The following is an 18,814-nucleotide window of genomic DNA, read 5'->3' as shown; positions in this document are numbered from 1 at the left end:
AATACAAATTAAAATAAAATGTTTACATACACAGTTACTTTGATATTATTGTTGTAAAAAGTAGTTACCTTCCACATCGAGGTTGGCAGTCATGGAGATAGATCCTGATGCATTAGTAGCCCTGACTTGGTAAACCATTGCATCTCTTTCATCAGTATTCGTAATAACCAGTTGGTAGTAGCCTCCTTTGAATTCCTGGGATTTTATCTTGGTTCCATCAGCCAAGATCTCCTTTCCACCACGGTACCATTTAACCATTGGTTTGGGATATCCAACCACCTTTTCAAAAGAATGCAATGGTTAAGTTTCTTACAAATCAATGCATACAAACTAAATATTTCTGAAACATTACAGCTAAATGAAGTACCTTGGTGACAAATGTGGCATTGGCTTGATACTTGACAAGCATGTCCCTGATCTCTTCTCTGAAGACAGGAGCACGAGGTGTCTGATCCGACTTGGGAATGATTGGAGCAGAGATTTCACTCCAGTCACTTTCACCTCCCATGTTTTCACACTTGACACGGAATTCGTATTCAAAACCTGTGATCAGGCCTATGACCTCGTAATTGGTCTCCACAATCTTCTTGGAGGTCACTGACATCCATTTATTCTGCTTCTTCTCACGTTTTTCAAGATAGTAGTTAGTGATTTTGGCTCCACCATCGCTGCTTGGAGGCTTCCAGCAGACGACACAAGAGTCTTTTGTGGAGCTCATGATGAAGGGCTGTTGTGGAATGCCAGGTTTTTCTGGAAAATAGCAAAGTAAGGTTAAGGCAATTGTCCAGGTGTACTGATGACATCATTCAGAATATGCTTGTTATTAAAAGTTTTACCAAATGGACTCTTGATGATGACAACTGAAGGAATTTCCAGTGGTTCACTGACTCCATACTGGTTTTGTGCAGAAACTCTGAAGTAGTATCCAGCGCTTTCAATAAGGTTGATGATGCGACAGGTGGTGCCAGAGACAGAGGAAGACACAAGGTGCCATTGCTCGCCTTCTTTGGCTTCTCGTTTCTCCACCAGATAGTTTGTGATCATAGAGCCACCATCATCTTTTGGCGGCTTCCAGCTAATCACAGCTGTGCTCTTCAGCAAGGCATCAACAACCAGAGGTCCCTCTGGAATGCAAGGTTTATCTGGAAAAGATAGAAGCATTTGATTATAAACTTTTCTATTTTACTCAATTTCTACATTTTCAATTTGAATTTGCATGATTTGCAGTAATGCAGATGCAGATTTGCATTTTCAGTTTGAATTTGAGTACCGTACCTTGGATTTCAACACGCAGTACTGTGTCAATGGTTCCGAACGCATTGCTAAGTTGCACCTTGTAACGTCCGGCATTGGTCTTTCGCTGAGCATTCCTCACAACCAAGTGGGTGTAGCTTTCAGTGTTTTCAATTATCACATTCTCAGATGCATTCAGTGGTTTCTTTCCATAGAACCACATAATCTGAGGAATGGGACGACCAATGTAGACAACATGGAGACGCAAGCTGGTGCCGGCACCTGCATAGTACTTCTCCTTCAGGGGGAAGCCGGGATGGAACTGTGGTGCTGCCTGGAGACGAAGTTTACCGCTGGTTTCTATCTCACCAGCCTCGTTGGTTGCTCTACATGTGTAGACGCCCTCATCCTCCTGCTCATCTGTCAGAATGGTCAGGGAATGGTTGCGGCCATCTGAGCTCATTTTGTACTTGCGACTCTGAATAAGCTCCTTTCCATAGCGGTACCATTTGATCTCTGGCAGAGGTCGCCCAATGATACAACAAGTTAGAGTGCCAGACTCTCCAAGCTTGGTTGTTGTGTCTTCCATTTGTTCCTTCAAAACTGGGGCCTCACCAACTATAAAGACAAAAATGTGTGTGAATGATATATTAAAATCAAGAAAAGTATATTGGTGAGATGATGAACCTCTAGTCACTCATTTTAATGTTGTGATTACAATTACAATTATGCATAATATAAAAAGGTCACTGCCTTTTTTTGTGTGTTGTGAAAATATGTTTCTGACCAGTTTAAGTTGAAATATTAATTCATATTAATTCTTTATTTGATTTGTTTATAAAATAAATACTATCTTACCACTCAGTTTGGTCTTGATGCCCATTGGGGTGCGACGAGGACGACTGAGTCCAGTTTCATTTTCAGCAAAGATTCTGAACTCGTATTCTGTTGCCTCCATCAAGCCACCCATAGTGAACTGGCGATCCTTGGAACGCTCTTTAGTGCATTTCTTCCATGCAGACTCTCCAGCCTCTCTAAACTCAATCCAGTAGCCCAGGATCTCCTTGCCACCATCGTGTTCAGGTCTAAGCCAGTGAATGGTGATTGAATCTTTGGTCACAGAGACAATGTCGATCTCTCCAGGTTGGCTTGGTTTGTCTTACACAGAAAAAAAAACAACAACATTAAAATAAGAAAAACTGAGCAATACAATTTGTTCTATGTTACCACTATGTGTATTAAAACAGCATATTACTTACCGAATGGATCTTTGCAGATTACCGGCTCTGAGGCAGGACCAGGTTCACTCTTTCCAATGTCATTCTGAGCTACAATTCTAAACATATACTCTGCATCTGGGATGAGACCAGAAACATTGTACATTGTTGTGGTGATATGAGTCTTGTTGTGGCGGACCCATTTCTCTGTGGACACTTCCCTCCTCTCCACATAGTATCCAGTGACACGAGAACCACCATCATCACGAGGACGTGCCCAGGAAAGGGCCACAGTGGTCTTTGTAACATCCATGATCTCAGGTGGGTTGCTGGGAGGCTCAGGTGCACCTAAAAATAATTATGTTTTACATATCTTCCATATTTCCAACTAAAAATACATACAATTCCTAAAAGAAATAGTCATACTCACATAGCGGTGTCTTTGGTGTGACAGGCTCATCAGATTTAAGGGATCTACTGACACCAAACTGGTTTTCAGCAGAAACCCTGAAGTGGTACTGCACATTTTCCTTCAGTCCTTTGACAACAAGTGATGTCTCAGTTACCCTGGCATCTACGGTGTACCAGGCAGCTTTGGGAACCTCGCGCCTCTCCACCACATAGCCTAGGATGTCAGAGCCACCATCATCTGATGGAGCCCTCCAGCTCACACGCACTGATCTTGCTTGGATATCATCAAACTCCAGAGGTCCTTCTGGAACATCTGGACGACCAATGACTTTCACCTTAAGAAAGTGATAATTTTTTGATTAATACACAAAGTGTCATAATGCCTTCTTTTAGAATGTGCCTTCTATTTATATACGCATGCTTGTAGCTATTTATTTACATCCGCAATTCCTGTGCTTAAGTGACAGAGTTTTGAGGTTTAACCAGTAATCCCGTAAAATACCAATATAGAATACCAATAAATACCTTGATATAGACAGCCTTTCTGCCACACTTGTTCTCCAGCACCAGATCATAAGTTCCAGTGTCATCTTTGTGGGCATCCTTGATGACCAGCTCAGTCATATCATCACTAGTTGCAATCATAGCGCGGTGTGCAATGTCACGGCCATCCTTGGTCCATTTACACGTTGGAATAGGTTTACCCTTAATTGGCACAGACAGACAAACAACTCCGCCCTGGCGAACCACATAGCCTTCCTCATATTTGCGATCAAGCACATAGTCAGGATAACCTAAGAATAATATAATACAGAAAATGTTAGTAGAGCTTCACATTTAACTTCCAAGTTACCACTTGATAACTACAACAACATACCAAGCATCTCTTGAACTTTGACGACTCCAGGAATTTCAGCAGGTTCTCCAGTACCACCTGCATTGCAAGCAATGACTCTGAACTTGTACTCTGCGCCCTGAGGCATGTGAGTGAGAGTGTACTCGCACATCTTTGTAGGAGTTGTGTTGCACAGGGTCCATTCCACCTGGTCCACCTTCTGCATTTCAATAAAGTACCCAGTAATAACAGAGCCACCTTCCTCTTCTGGTGGAAGCCAGGCAAGGGAGACAGAAGTCCTGGTGGTGTCTGTGACTTTGGGCTCCAGTGGTGGGCCAGGAGGATCTGTAAAATAAGCAAGTTATTAAGCATAAATATATTTTTTTATTGGCCTATAAATCAATAAATCAATAACATAAATGGTAAATGAAAGGTCTAAAGATATACCGATGGGATCCATAGCCACAGTGATAGCAGAGCTCTCACTAGGCTTGCCAGCTCCTCTGGAGTTGATGGCGGTGATGCGGTGTTCATACTCCAGACCCTCTATGAGTCCAGAAGAGCGATACCTTGTCATAGTGACAGGATTCTTGTTAACCTTAAGCCACCTGTCGGACCCAGCTTCTTTGCGCTCAATGATGTAGCCAGCAATGGTGGAACCACCATTGTCCTCTGGTGGTTGCCATGTCAGGGTCATGCCCTCATGAGTGACATCAAGCACCTCAGGTCTACTAGGAGGTCCTGGAATGGCTGTAGCAAAATAAATAAACAAACAAATAAATAAATAGAACAAAATATAATACTATACATTTTCATTTTCTTCAACTCTTGCCTATAAATGTAATTTTTTTGCAGTAGATTAGTACTACTACAACATTTGTAATGTTTAAATGACACTCACTCTTGGGACTCTTGCACTCCACAACTTCAGACTGCAGGAAGCCACCAACCCCAAAGCGATTCATGGCAGCAACACGGAACACGTACTCAGTTCCCTCAGTGAGTCTTGTGAACTTAAAGCATGGTCTTGTGACAGACTCAGATACAGTGCTCCATCCAGGGCGGTGAGCCTCACGTTGCTCCACAACATAGCCACTAACATTGGCACCACCATCTTTCTCGGGTGGTTCCCAGCTGACAGTTACAGAGATTCCATCAGTCTCTTCAATCTTAACTGGACCAACTGGGATACCAGGTTTGTCTAGTAAACACAAAAAACATAATTATTTAACATGATCCACAAATGTCTTCACATTTAAATGGCTTAATTTATTCAAGTCTCTACTTACCAAGGACGATGACCTTGATGACCTCGGTTGCAACACCAACAGTGTTTTTCACCTCCAGAGTGTAGTCTCCAGTGTCGTTAATGGTGGTGTCGCGGATAAGGAGATGGGTGTATTTACCGTTGCTGTCGATCTTGATTCGGTCAAGGCTATCCTTCAGCTTGACGCCGCCAAAGGACCATGAGCAGACAGGCTGTGGGCGGGCTTTGATTGGGATGTTCAGATCAATATTCTTTCCACGGTGTACATGAACAATCTTCTGAGGAATATTTGTCAGGTCGATCTTAGGCATCACTGTTTAAAAAAAAAAAAAAAGATGAGCAACAGAAAAGCTTGACAAACATGCAATGTGTGTGTGTGTTTTTTAAGAATCTTCTTACCCTTAATTTCTTGGATGGTGATAGGAGTGATAATGTCCATGGGCTCACTGGCTCCTCTGCTGTTGGTTGCTCTGATCCTGAAGAGGTACTGGTCATTCTCTGTCAGTGACTGGATGGTATACTGGCTGCTTGAAGCTTTAACTGTAGCCACAACACTCCATCTGTCGGTGCCAACCTTGCAGGCCTCCAGAATGTATCCTGTCAGCCTGCTGGCACCATCATGAAGTGGTTTCTCCCAACGCAGTGTGACGGATGACTTGGTGACGTCAACCATCTGGAGATCCATGGGAACTGATGGTACTTCACAGACCAGAACAGCTTCAGCTGTCTCGCAAGGTTCTCCAACACCATATATATTCTCAGGCAGTACTCTGAAGAAGTAGTGAACGCCCTCCTCCAGTCCGGTGATCCTATAGAGTGTCTTTCTGCACTCAGTAGTCACAGTCTTGTAGGATTTCATGTTGGCTTCACGCTTCTCCACAATGTAATTACTGACATGAGCACCACCATCAAGGCTTGGGACATCCCAAGTAATGACAACAGACTCTTTGGTGTAGTCCTTGACCTTTACAGAGCCTGGAGGTCCAGGGGTGTCTATAGGTGAAAGAAATATGTAAATACTTAGTACACTGAAAACATCCTCCATGTTATGTTAATGCTGTGTCTTCTATAGATGCTTACCATAGACTTTGACAAGAATGGTGGCAGTTTTCTTGCCAGATGGATTTTCTGCTTCTACAACATATTTTCCGGAGTCATACCGAGTCACTTTCTCCACTATCAGTAAGGTGTAGGCGTCTGTGGTCTCAATGTAGCCACGGCTCTGCAGTTCAACCCCAGTCTTTCTCCAGCCAACCACAGGTAGTGGTCTGCCGGTGACAGACACAAACAGTCTCAGGGTGCCTCCAGCACGCAGACACACGGTCTTCTTCAGGTCATCAGCCAGCTCCAGGTCAGGTATTTCTATTGAGGAGTTACAATGAGTCAATGCTGGAATTTCATAACACAGTGTTAACAGGTAACAGGTTGATTTGCTTTCTACTCACCAACTTTCTCAATTGGCTCAACCTCAGCACTGGGTTCACTGAATTCTCCAGTGCCATTGCTGTTGAGAGCTGCAACTCTGAACCTGTACTTCTTATTGGCTACCAGTCCTGCAGCCACATATTCATTGGTCTTAAGAGCCTTTGCTGTAGCCCTATACCATTGTTCCGACCCTTCCTCCAAGATCTCCACCACATAGCCTGTGACATCTGAACCGCCATCATACATTGGCCTTGTCCAGGTCATGGAAATGCTGTGCTTGGTTGTGTCTGTGATGCGTGGCATTGATGGAGGAGCAGGGGTATCTATAAAAAGAGCAGGTATTATAATTTTTATTATTATTATTATTATTATTATTATTATTATTAATAATAGTAATAATAATAATTATTATTATCTTACATGTTGGGTCTCTGCAGAGAATGTAAGGTGACACATCGCTAGGCTGACTGTCGCCAGCAGCATTAACAGCTGTCACCCTGAACTGGTATTCACTTCCCTCAATCAGGCCAGTGATCTTCAGACGTGTGTCATAGATTGTGTATGTCCTATTCACACGTGTCCACCTGATTTAGGGTAGAGAAAGCAAATGAATTAGCAAACAAAACATTTCCAAGCATTTTTTTGTCTGAGAGATCATACCCACCTTGTGCTGCTCTTTTCTCGTTTGTCTACAATGTAGTTTTTGATTTCACTGCCACCATCACTTTCAGGCTTCAGCCATTCAATGATGACATGCTCTTTACCAACAGCCGTGACCTCGGGTGTACCCGGTGGTGAAGGAATAGCTAGAAAAGATGGGATGTATTAATTAACTTGTTTATCTAGATGACCAAACAAAATTATTCAAAGTTCCATTAAACATATCTAACAACTTTATTGCTGTTAGATATGTTTAATATTTAAAGGGAAGAATCTTACTGTATGCATTTCTGGCAATGACTGGTTCAGACTCAAGTGGAACTCCAGGGCCATACTTGTTGACTCCACGTACTCTGAAGATGTACTCATTGTTTTTGATGAGTCTAGAGCTGACACATGACAGAGACTTGCACTCAGTTTCCATGATGACCCAGTTGAGGCGGCTGGTCTCACGACGCTCCACAATATAATGTGTAACAGTGTCACCACCATCCTCCAGAGGGATCTTCCAGGATACAGTACATTTCTCTTCAGTCACTCTGCTGATCACGATCTTATCAGCTGGAGCTCCAGGAGTATCTGAAGGAAACATGGTATAAAGACCGTTTCTTTAAGACTGAAAATACAAAGAAAATAAACATATTATTCAATATGATTTCTTACCAAGAACCTTGACGCTGACAGCGGCAGTCTTCACTCCGTTGGCATTCTTGACTGTCAGGATGTATCTGCCTGTGTCATATCTGTCACAGTTCTTAATGACGACCATAGCTCTAGTTGAAGTGTAGGTCATAGAGTATTTCTCTCCGAGTTCCAGAATCTTGTCTCCCTTGGCCCAGTAAACAGTGGGTTCTGGTTTGCCACCCACAGCTCCATCCAGTACCAGGTCGGAGCCAGCCATCACAGTAACAGTCTCACCCACCAGCTTGCTGTCCAGCTCTGCTTTGGGCGGGGCTACACAAAATAAAACATTTGAGTTAGTGGCATGAACTTCTATTTTTTTCCTATGCTAAATCTAAATGTTAACTTTAAACTTACAGTATTCATCTTTGCAGGTGACTGGTCCAGTTGTCTCAGAAGGAGCGCTCTGGACACCAGCGGCATTCTTGGCAATAACACGATACTCATATGTGTCTCCCTCTCCTAGATTAGTGACTGTGAAGTAATTCTCTGTGATGGTGGTGTAGTTGCACTTGAGCCAGCGGTTGTCATCCCATTCATCTGTGCTGTAGACCTTCTTCTCCACAACGTAGCCTACAATCTTGCTGCCACCATCATTTAAGGGTACAGTCCAGCAAATGGATACAGAGGAGCGAGTGATGTCGGTCACCTCAGGCTTTCCAGGTGGATCTATTTTGAAAAAATGTGAATTAAAATCAAGGTAATTAATTTTGTTTTGTTTTGTCTTAAAATGTGTTTAAAAACTTACCAACTGGGTTCAGAGCTAGCACTGGTCTCGAGGCCTCACTGGCTTTGCTGAGACCAGATATGTTCATAGCATACACTCTGAATTGGTATTCCAAGCCCTCGATCAAGTTAGAAACCTTGTAATGGCACTCAAGACAAGGCAGCTTGTTTTCCCGCACCCAGAGGATAGTGTTCCTCTCCTTCTTCTCAATCCAGTAGCCTGTGACCTTGCTGCCACCATCAGCGTATGGTACATCCCATTTAATGCCGATGGCATTGGCTGACACTGACACAACATCTGGACGAGTTGGAGGACTTGGAGGCACTGGAAAAACAAATATACAAACCAAAACAAATCAGTTATTTAGTTCTAAATCTTCTACCTTTTAAATGTATGTTAGCCAATACATACCAAATGGATGTTCAATGACAACTGCTGCAGACTCAATTGACTTGCTAACTCCAAATTTATTTTCAGCACATACTCTGAAGGTGTACTCCATGTATTTGGTCAGATGAGTTACTTTGATTGTAGTTCTCTGCACGCTGGAATTGACCACTTGCCAGGAGGCAGAACCCGACTCTCGTTTCTCCACAATGTAGTTAGAGATGTCTGTGCCGCCATCATCAGCTGGCTCTGACCAGGATAATGTGCAGGACTCAGAGGAAACTCCAGAAATTTCCAAGGGGCCTGTAGGAGGTGATGGTCTGCCCACTATAAGTACAGTGACTGCAAACGTCTTCACTCCTGCAGAATTCTCCAAAACAAGATAATACTTTCCACTGTCACTTCTCTTACTGTCTCTAACTAACAAAGTGGATCTCTCAGTTGTGTTTCTGATGACAACTCTGTCAGACTCTTTCAGTTTCATTTCCTCCAATTTCCAGGTGACTTTAGGAGCAGGTCTGCCACTGATGGGGATGTCAATTGTGAATGTATTGGAGGCCTTGCAAGTGATAAGCTGGTTGGTGATACCGCTGAGGTCAGCTGTAGGCTCAATGCGAGGCTCTTTAATGACAATAGATCCTAATGTTCCCTGAGGATCACTAATTCCTGCGTCATTCTTAGCTTTCACTCTGAAGTCATACTCTGTGTTTTCAATCAGACCCTCAACCAGCATTTTTGTGAGCTTGGTCTCTCCAGCAGCAACCCAACGGTCAGTTCCCTTAGCCCTAAATTCAACAATAGCCTCTGACACGGCTGCCACCATCATGCTCAGGTTTCAGCCATACCAAAGAAGCAGTGGAACTACTGGTATCAACAACATCCAGCCTCTTAGGAGGAGCAGGTTCTTCAGTCGCAACAACGGGGTCTGTCATCTCACGAGCCTCTCCCTGACCGTACTGGTTAACAGCTATTACTCTGAACACATAAGGCACACCAATGTCCAGACCAGCAACTCTGATCATCTGGCGAGAGCATTTTGTGCTGACCTCTTGCCAAGCAAGACGACTGGCTTCACGTTTATCAACAATATAGTGATGAACTCTTGCTCCGCCATCATTTGAGGGAGCATCCCACATCACCGTCAAGGCTCCACGAGTGACATCCTTGAAAGAGATGGCTCCAGGAGGTCCAGGTGTATCCAGCACTTTGACTGTGAATGTGATGGACTTGCGTCCACTGTTGTTCTCCAAGGACAGAGTGTATTTACCAGCTTCATACCTTGTGCAGCCCTCAATGGTGAGAGTAGAGAAGTTGTCTGAGGTGTTAACATCAGCCATGACAGGCAGCTCCCCATCAGCCCGTGACCATGTGGCAAGAGGAGCTGGTTTTCCTCTGAAGGCAACATGGAGTGATACAGTGCCGCCATTCTTCACAATGTGAGTCTGTTTGAAATCAGCTCCAATGTCGATCTCAGGAGAGGTTAGCCTATCCAGAGCTTGGACAGGGCTAGGCATCACTGAGGCTTCACCCTCTCCAGATCCGTTCACAGCACTGACTCTGAATTTATAGAGCTCTCCGGGTACGAGTCCCTTTGCTGTATACTTCGTGTGAATACATATTTGGCTGTTTACTCTGTGCCACTCTTCCAGACTGGCTTTGCACATGTCAATGTTGTAGCCAATAATTTCCATACCACCATCAAACACTGGCTTAGTCCATTCCAGAGTTATGGAGGACTTGGTTGAATCAATGAGCTATAAATAAAAAGGAAAATAAGTTAAGTACATTTGGCAACTGGAAGAATTTTCAAAACATTCAGATGTATTTAGCTAATCATACCTTTATTACGCTAGGAGCACTTGGAGCGCAGGTCGGCTCTCTACATTTGAAGAGCCTTGAAGTGCTGCTAGCTGGTCCAATGCCGGCACCATTTTCAGCCATGACACGGAACTCATACTCATTGCCTTCTGTTAGATTTGTGACACGATGTCTCAGCTCTGTGATAGGTCTCTTTGAGGAGACCTTCACCCAGCGCAGGCTCTTCTTCTCTCTTCTCTCCAAAATGTAATGCTTGATTTCATTGCCTCCATCTGATCTAGGCCTAGTCCAGCCCAGTGTAATGCTGTCTCCACTGACGTGAGAAGCATCTGGAGTGCCGGGGGCATCAGGTACGGCTGGAATAGAGGTAAATATATTATATATCTAGCAGCATACTGGGTAATACTGGTAATCAAATGTCACACTTGACACTTACTGTACTGCATCTGGGCAATAATGGGATCAGAATCCAGAGGTTTGCCCACACCAAACTTGTTGACAGCAGAAATTCTGAATTGATACTCATTGCCCTTGATGAGATTTGTAGCGTTGAAAGAGCAGGCTTCACACTTGGATGTGACCGTAGCCCATGAAATCCTGGAGGTCTCTCTCTTCTCTACCACGTAGTGTGTAATAGCAGCACAACCATCATTCTCTGGTGGGTTCCACCAGACAGTGCATTTCTCAGCAGTGATACCAGTAAAACGAATGGGACCCTCAACCGGTCCAGGAGTATCTAAGAAAGATACATTCAAAGTAATGAAATAAAATCAACTTGCAAAATGTATGGATTGTGATAGCCTATAGGTATTTGTAATAATTACAATCACATAATAAACCAGATCCAAATAGTGCAAATAAATAAATAAACTGCATACCTTGTACTCTGACATTAACTTCAGCCTTCTTGGTTCCAGAGCTGTTCTTTGCTTCCACAGTGTAGATGCCGCGATGGTTCCTATCTGCATCACGGATGAACAGGCTGCTTGTGCCAATGCCAGTGGTGATCTCAATGTCAATCATGGTTCTCTTGTCAATCTCTTTACCATCCTTGTACCACATAACCTGTGGAACAGGACGGCCTGTAATGGTGCAGCCCAGTCTTACATTCTCTCCAGCTCGTAACGTGAAAATCTGATCTGGTGACCATTCAATTTCTGGAGCAACTGTAAGCAAAGAAAGACAAATGATCAACTGATAATGGATCAAGTAATTTGAGTTTGCATAGACTTTAATAGAGTTTAATTTAATTTAATACATACCACTCTCATCCTTGGTCATGATGTAAGCAGAGGAATTGGATGGTGGACTTATTGTACCCACAGCATTCCTGGCAATCACCCTGAACTCAAATCTGTCTCCAGGAGATAGACCAGTTACAGTGAACTGTGTCTCACTGATGTCAGTGAAGTTGCATCGCAGCCATTTGCCTCTGCCTTGGCGTCTTTCAACACTGTAGGCCACAATCTTGCAGCCTCCATCTCTCTTAGGGACATCCCACTGCAGAGTGACAGAGTCCCTGGTCACATCAATGCAGACAGGAGTTCCAGGTGGATCTAAAAAAGGAAGACAATACATTTGAATGTAGCTAAATATTAATGAAAATTGTACACAATATATCAACAAATAAAATAAAAATGAATAAAATAACATTATATCTTATATGTATGTATAATACTAACATAAAAACACAAAACATAATTTTTAAATACTCACCAACTGGCGAAATAGCAAGGGCATGTTTGCTCTGCTCACTGACAGGGCTAAGTCCAGCATTGTTTTCAGCATAAACTCTGAAGGAGTACTCAAGACCCTCCATCAAACCAATGATCCTGTACTCTCTGTTGGAAATGATGGTTGAGTTCACCTTCTGCCACAGCAGGCTGTTCCTGTCTTTTTTCTCCACATGATAGCCCAAAATTGGAGAACCACCATCAAACTCTGGGGCCTCCCATTTGATAGTCATGCCATCACTTGTGACGTTATAAGATACAGGCTTTCCAGGTGCACCAGGAGCTTTATACTGATGCTGGGCAACAACTTCAGGTGAGCTCAGGGCCTCACTTACTCCAAATTTATTCTCAGCACGGACTCTGAACTGGTATGCTGTTCCCTTGACCAAGTTGGGAATCTTGAAAGTGGTCCTCACAACACTTGAACATACCAACTTCCAATTGGCATGAGAAGTCTCACGCTTCTCTACACTGTAACAGGAGATCTCACTGCCACCATCATCCTTTGGTTGGTCCCAGGAGATAATGATGCTCTGGGCTTTAATTTCATCAAAGCGAATGGGTCCAACTGGAATAGATGGAGGACCCAGAGTAATCACATTAATGTCAAAGTAGTTCTTAATGGTCCTGTTATCCAAAACCAAAGTGTATTGGCCAGCATGCTCCTTCTTTGCCCCCCTGACTGTGACGGCAGTCTTGTTGTCAGTTGTCCTGAAACGAATTCTTTCACTTTCTTTCAGAGGCTGATTATCCTTGAGCCAGCTGATGACAGGTTTTGGTTTGCCCTTAAACGGTAACTCAATATGGATGTTCTGACCAATACGAACAGCCAGTTCACCATTGGGATAATCAACAAGACTGGCCTCAGGAGGAATGATGAAGTCCTTCACAATGATTGGACCAATCTGTGAAAAGTCACCTGTGCCCTTTTCATTTTTGGCAAACACTCTAAAGTCCATGATAGCATTTTCTTGGAGACCTTTAACTTCGCAGGTGCAGCGTCTGCTTGTAGCTCCCAAAGTCCAGGTGGTGTCTTCATCTGCTTTCTTCTCAATGATGTACTCTGTGATGTGACTGCCACCATCGTGGTCAGGCTTGGTCCACTGCAAGGTGACTGAGGTCTTTGTAGAATCTTGCATTACAAGATCTTTCACACCTCCAGGCGTTTCTGTGGCCCTGACAGGCTCGACAGTCTCACAGGTGTCACCAACACCAAACTCATTTTCAGCAGACACACGGAAGAAGTAAGCCACATCCTCCTCCAAACCAGTGACCTTATATGTTGTATTGGCGCACTCATTAGTGATGACTTGGTAAGCTTTCATTGTGGAGGCCTTCTTTTCAACAATGTAATTAGTGACAGGTGAACCACCATCAATGAGAGGAGCCTCCCAGCTGAGGGTAAGTTTTCCTCTTGTCACATTCTTGACTATGAGTTTTTGGCAGGTTGATGGGCTGTCAAGCACTTTGAGGGAAACAGTGACAATCTTGGGTTCTCCAACACCGTTCTCAATCTCTAGGAGATACTTTCCACAGTCATCACGAGTTACTTTGGGGATGAGCAGGGTGGTAGACCGCTCAGTGCTGTTTATTGTGTAGCGATTATCACTGGCAATATTACGATCTCCACGTCTCCAGGTGACATTAGGAGTAGGGCGACCCTTCAATGGAATAAATACTTCCACATCACGACCTGCTTTGGCTGTGTACTGTGTAGTCATTTGAACATCCAAGTCTAAGTCAGCCTCCTCTGTTGAAAAAAAAAGAACATTTTAGCTATCGGATCTACTGTTTTTTTATTCTTACACTTATATTTATATTGTTATACAAACCCAAGATATCTTTGGCTTGAACCGGTTGGTACATCTTAATGTTCTCTCCTTTGCCCTTGGAGTTGACAGCAGAAACTTTGAAGAAGTAGTATGTTCCTGGTTTGAGATGGGACACTACATACTCACAGGATTCAACCTGTGGGTTTGTAACCACCCATTCTTTTTCCTCAGCATTGAGCTGCTCCAAAATGTAGTGAGTGATTTTGCTGCCACCATCATAGACTGGTCTTTCCCAACCCAATGTGATAGAGGTCTTTGTTGAGTCAATAACACGCAGTTTGGTTGGCTCCCCTGGCAAATCTTTAAATGACAAATGTATTATGTTAAGACAAGCCCCTGTAATACAATTTCCTCAAAAAGAATAAAACATTTTAAAGACTACTTACCAATTGGATCATAGGCTTTGTATAGTTCGGATGCCTCTGAGTAGTTTCCTGCTCCAGCCTTGTTGACAGCACAGACTCTGTACTGGTACTCATTATTCTCCACAAGGCCGCTTACTTTTTGCCTGGTGTCTCTTATGGTTCCCTTCACCACCTGATGAAATATAAAATAAGTATTATTACAGTACTATACATTGCATTTGTTTATAGTATTATTATTAATTATGCTCATGATTAACCTTAAACCATTGCAGACTCTTCTTTTCTCTTTTCTCCAAATAGTAACCATCAATATCACTACCTCCATCTAATGCTGGCCTTTCCCAAATCACAGTCATGGTGGATTTGGTAATCATTGTGACCTTAGGCTTGGATGGCTCACTTGGAGGAACTATTGGAAATTAGACAAAAAAGCCTTGTATTTAGTAAGAACATTCTCCTGGTACATAAACTTGTCATTATATTTCAAATTACACAGTATACTCTTAATCATAGCTTACCAAAAGCATTCCTTGCAATAATAGGTGCGGACTCAAGCGGGTCTCCAATGCCATATTTATTGACTCCACGAACTCTAAAGATATATTCATTTCCTTGGATGAGTCTTGGTACATTAACAATGCAGTCCATGAGTTTCTCTGAGACAATGGACCACATGATTCGGCTAGTTTCTCTCTTCTCAACAATGTAATGTGTAACCATGGCACCGCCCTCATCAGAAGGTGGGGACCACATAATAGTGATGTTGTCTGCAGTGACCTTCTTAAACTGAATCTCTCCAGCTGGAGGTCCAGGTTTATCTGTAAAAGAGTGAAAACACAGTATGTTAGTATTACTGGTTATATTCTTATCTTCAGTGGATAATGCTTTTAGTACCTTGTATAAGAAGTCTGACAACAGCACAAGTAGACCCAAGGGAGTTCTTCACCTTCACTTCATATGTTCCAGAGTTGAGACGGGTTGTATCCCGCAAGAATACACTTGTTGATTCAGATGTGTGCTTAAATGAGACCTGGGCAGATGGTTTGAGCTCTCTGCCGTCCTTCATCCATTCAATAGTAGGAGCAGGTTTGGCAGTGATATTAAACTTGAGTTCAACATTGGATTCAGCCATGTATTTAACCTCCTGGAGATACTCCTGAGGTATTTCAATCTCTGGGGCACCTGAATGACAATGATACAAAAAAATGTCAATTCAATTATAAGCAGTCTTCAACTTTTTAAAACCTAAAAATCTTCATAAAACAGATTACTTCTGACTTACCATAAGTGTCCACACATGTTGCTGGTCCAGCAGTTATAGATGGGTTGCTGATTGAACCAACTGCGTTCTTTGCCATGACTCTGAACTCATAAGACTCATCTTGAGTAAGGCCAGTAACTGTGTATCGTGTGTCACTAACATTGGTCAAGTTAGCCTTGAACCACCTGCCACTAACAACCTCTTTCTTTTCAATGATGTATCCAGTGATTGGTGATCCGCCATCATAGTTGGGTTTCTGCCATGCTAGACTGATGGAGTTCTTTGTGATGTCGCTGATACGAAGATTCACAGGTGGTTCTGTAAACAGATCAAATGTTTTTAATGTAACTAATGTAATTAACTTTTCTGTCACATTATTATAAATTTAACTTACCACAAGCATCAATAGCCAGGACAGCATCAGAAATCTTACTGAAGGCACTGAGTCCAGCCGCATTTTCTGCTGCCACCTTGAACTCATAGATGAGTCCAGCATTGATGTTAGTGACCTTAAAGTGAGTTGCACGAATCACAGTTTTGTTAACTTTCTGCCACATAATACTATTCTTGTCCTTCATCTGAAGATGGTAGCCAAACACATGGCTGCCACCATCAGACTTGGGCTCCTTCCAGGCGACTGTTATGGTCTCCCTTGTCACAGCTGTGATCTCTGGTGTAGCTGGAGCATCAGGAATAGCTAAAGAGAAAGCATAAGCAACATTAAGATGTATATATTCTACATTAAATGCAGAGTGAAATATTTAGTTTACTTACTGTAAGGCAGGTTGACTGAGACTATTGGAGAATCAATGTGCTCACTTATTCCATATCTGTTTTCAGCTCTGATTCTGAACTGATACTCAAGGCCAGTGGTAAGTTTCATGATCTTCATGGTGCATCGGGCTACAGCAGATGAGACATCCATCCAGTTGGCTGTGGTTGTCTCCCTCTTTTGGATAATGTAATTTGTGATGGCACTGCCGCCATCATAGGCAGGTGGAAGCCACTTCAAGCTAACACTGTCTTCTGTGACATCAAAGAGCTCAACAGGTCCAAGAGGAGCACTGGGTCTGTCCAAAACCACGATATTGACAAAGGACTTAGTTGTCCCACTCGAGTTTGCAGCTGTAATGTCATAGCGTCCGGAGTCTCCAGCAATACTTTCCCGCAGTGTGATCTTGATGCTGTCAGGAGTGACTTCAGAGTTGAACCTCATTGTTGACTTGAGCACAACATTCTCTTTTGAAAGTGTAACTTTAGGCAAAGGTTTGCCTGTCAATGGAATTTCACACTTGAGTGTTGATCCTGCTCTTACATAAACAGTGTTATGCGGGATGTCCTTCATGTTGACTTCTGGTGGTTCTGTATTAACAAACAGAAAAAAATTGCAAACATAAGTAACAAGTAGATTTGTTGCTAATATATATCAATGCAATATTGCTGCTCTTTCAGGTATGTTACTTACCAAGCTGATCTTTTACTGCTACAGGGGTGAGCATTTCCTTGGCATCACTAAATCCAGCAGCATTTTCAGCTTTCACTCGGAAGAAGTATTCAGCATTTTCCCGCAGACCAGAAACTGTCAAGTGGATGAACTTGGTGACGCCACACTTCACCCATTTCTCTTGACCTTTCTCCAATGCTTCCACCAGGTAGCTTGTAATTCTGCTGCCTCCATCCTGTTCAGGTTTAGCCCAAGCCAGAGTTACACTCTCTTTGGTAACTTCTGTCACTCCCAGCTTGGGTGGTGGGCTTGGTTTTTCTGAAAGATTACATTATTTTACATTAATGTGGACAACTACTACAGTAAATATTGTGACATTTGTTTTAGAACATACCTGAAATTTTGGTTCCTTCTTTGGTCTCTGCAGGAACACCAATGCCATACTCGTTCTCGCCTGTCACTCTAAAGTAGAAGACTCCTCCCTCAGGTAGGTCAGTAACCTTATATGTGAGCCTGTGGCATGTATCAGTGAGCCTGGTCCAGCCCTTTTTACTGGCTTCCCGAATATCAATCAGGTAGTTTTTGACTGGTCCTCCTCCTTCATTTTCAGGAGTGTCCCAGGCAACAGTAGCAGAAGTTTTTGTAACATCCTTGACTTCAACATGTGCTGGAGGTCCAGGCGAGTCAAGCACCCTGACACTGAGGGTCAATGATGCTGTACCAGCCACATTGGACAAAGTCACAGTGTATTTACCAGAGTCATTACGAGTGGCTTTCTCCAAAGTAATGGAAGTGAATGTGTCTGTGGTGTCAATAACAGCACGGACTCTAAGGTCAACATCAGGCTTTGACCATGTGACATTAGGAACAGGCTTGCCTTTAAAGGGAACTGTCAGAGTGAATGAACTGCCATCTTTGACAATAAGAGTCTTTCTCATTTCATTGCTTATTTCAAACAATGGCTCTTCCTCTCTCTCTTTGGCCACCTGTCTGTCCGATTCAGGGCTAGGTTCACTGGCTCCTATCTTGTTGATGGATTTCACAACAAATACATATTCAACTCCCGGGGTCAATCCTACTACTGTAAACTCTGTGTTCTTGGTGTTCTGCACTCCAACAAACCACTCATCATCTGCACTCTTCCTGTACTCGACTCTGTAACCGGTCACGGGGGCTCCGCCATCAAATAGGGGTCTGTTCCATGAGAGAGTCACTGTAGTCTTAGTTGAGTCAATGATTTTAGGTTTAGCTGGAGGAGAAGGCAGGAACTGTGGGTCTTCAGCTTTTGTAAGTGGGCAAGGGATACTGGGGGCACTGAGTCCTGCAGCATTTTCTGCAAAAACTCTGTATTCATACTCGCAACCCTCCCGTAGGTTTGAGGCCTTCACTCTAAGGTCGTAAACAGGCTTTTTATTGACCCGGCACCAACGGAGTCCAGTTTTCTCTCTCTTCTCAATAACATAGCCAGCGATACTGCTTCCTCCATCAGAAACTGGACGATCCCAACAGATGGTCATA

The 18,814-nt window shown here is 43.2% G+C and overlaps 1 protein-coding gene across 1 annotated transcript in view; it reads right to left on the bottom strand.

Annotated features, from left to right (window-relative positions):
• ttn.2 (titin, tandem duplicate 2) overlaps positions 1-18,814 on the bottom strand; it is a 206,363-nt gene that overhangs the window by 7,576 nt on the left and 179,973 nt on the right. Inside the window, 38 exon segments of the mRNA XM_055148379.1 lie at positions 69-279; positions 368-750; positions 837-1,142; positions 1,276-1,851; positions 2,092-2,391; positions 2,493-2,798; positions 2,881-3,196; positions 3,387-3,655; positions 3,739-4,041; positions 4,144-4,446; positions 4,598-4,897; positions 4,986-5,276; positions 5,363-5,956; positions 6,044-6,325; positions 6,409-6,711; positions 6,809-6,972; positions 7,053-7,194; positions 7,328-7,627; positions 7,712-8,002; positions 8,087-8,398; positions 8,478-8,780; positions 8,868-9,640; positions 9,642-10,597; positions 10,683-11,017; positions 11,098-11,397; positions 11,540-11,827; positions 11,924-12,217; positions 12,378-14,144; positions 14,227-14,526; positions 14,613-14,763; positions 14,849-15,000; positions 15,110-15,409; positions 15,486-15,773; positions 15,874-16,170; positions 16,247-16,549; positions 16,627-17,214; positions 17,318-17,614; positions 17,691-18,813. Of these exon segments, the coding sequence (XP_055004354.1) occupies positions 69-279; positions 368-750; positions 837-1,142; positions 1,276-1,851; positions 2,092-2,391; positions 2,493-2,798; positions 2,881-3,196; positions 3,387-3,655; positions 3,739-4,041; positions 4,144-4,446; positions 4,598-4,897; positions 4,986-5,276; positions 5,363-5,956; positions 6,044-6,325; positions 6,409-6,711; positions 6,809-6,972; positions 7,053-7,194; positions 7,328-7,627; positions 7,712-8,002; positions 8,087-8,398; positions 8,478-8,780; positions 8,868-9,640; positions 9,642-10,597; positions 10,683-11,017; positions 11,098-11,397; positions 11,540-11,827; positions 11,924-12,217; positions 12,378-14,144; positions 14,227-14,526; positions 14,613-14,763; positions 14,849-15,000; positions 15,110-15,409; positions 15,486-15,773; positions 15,874-16,170; positions 16,247-16,549; positions 16,627-17,214; positions 17,318-17,614; positions 17,691-18,813 (15,067 nt within the window).

The sequence above is a fragment of the Boleophthalmus pectinirostris genome, unplaced genomic scaffold (assembly GCF_026225935.1).
Source record: "Boleophthalmus pectinirostris isolate CB_2022bp ecotype Guang Dong unplaced genomic scaffold, ASM2622593v1 HiC_scaffold_1, whole genome shotgun sequence".
NCBI lineage: Eukaryota > Metazoa > Chordata > Actinopteri > Gobiiformes > Gobiidae > Boleophthalmus > Boleophthalmus pectinirostris.
Note: the sequence above shows the minus strand (reverse complement) of the source record. Positions and strands in the feature narration are given on the sequence as shown.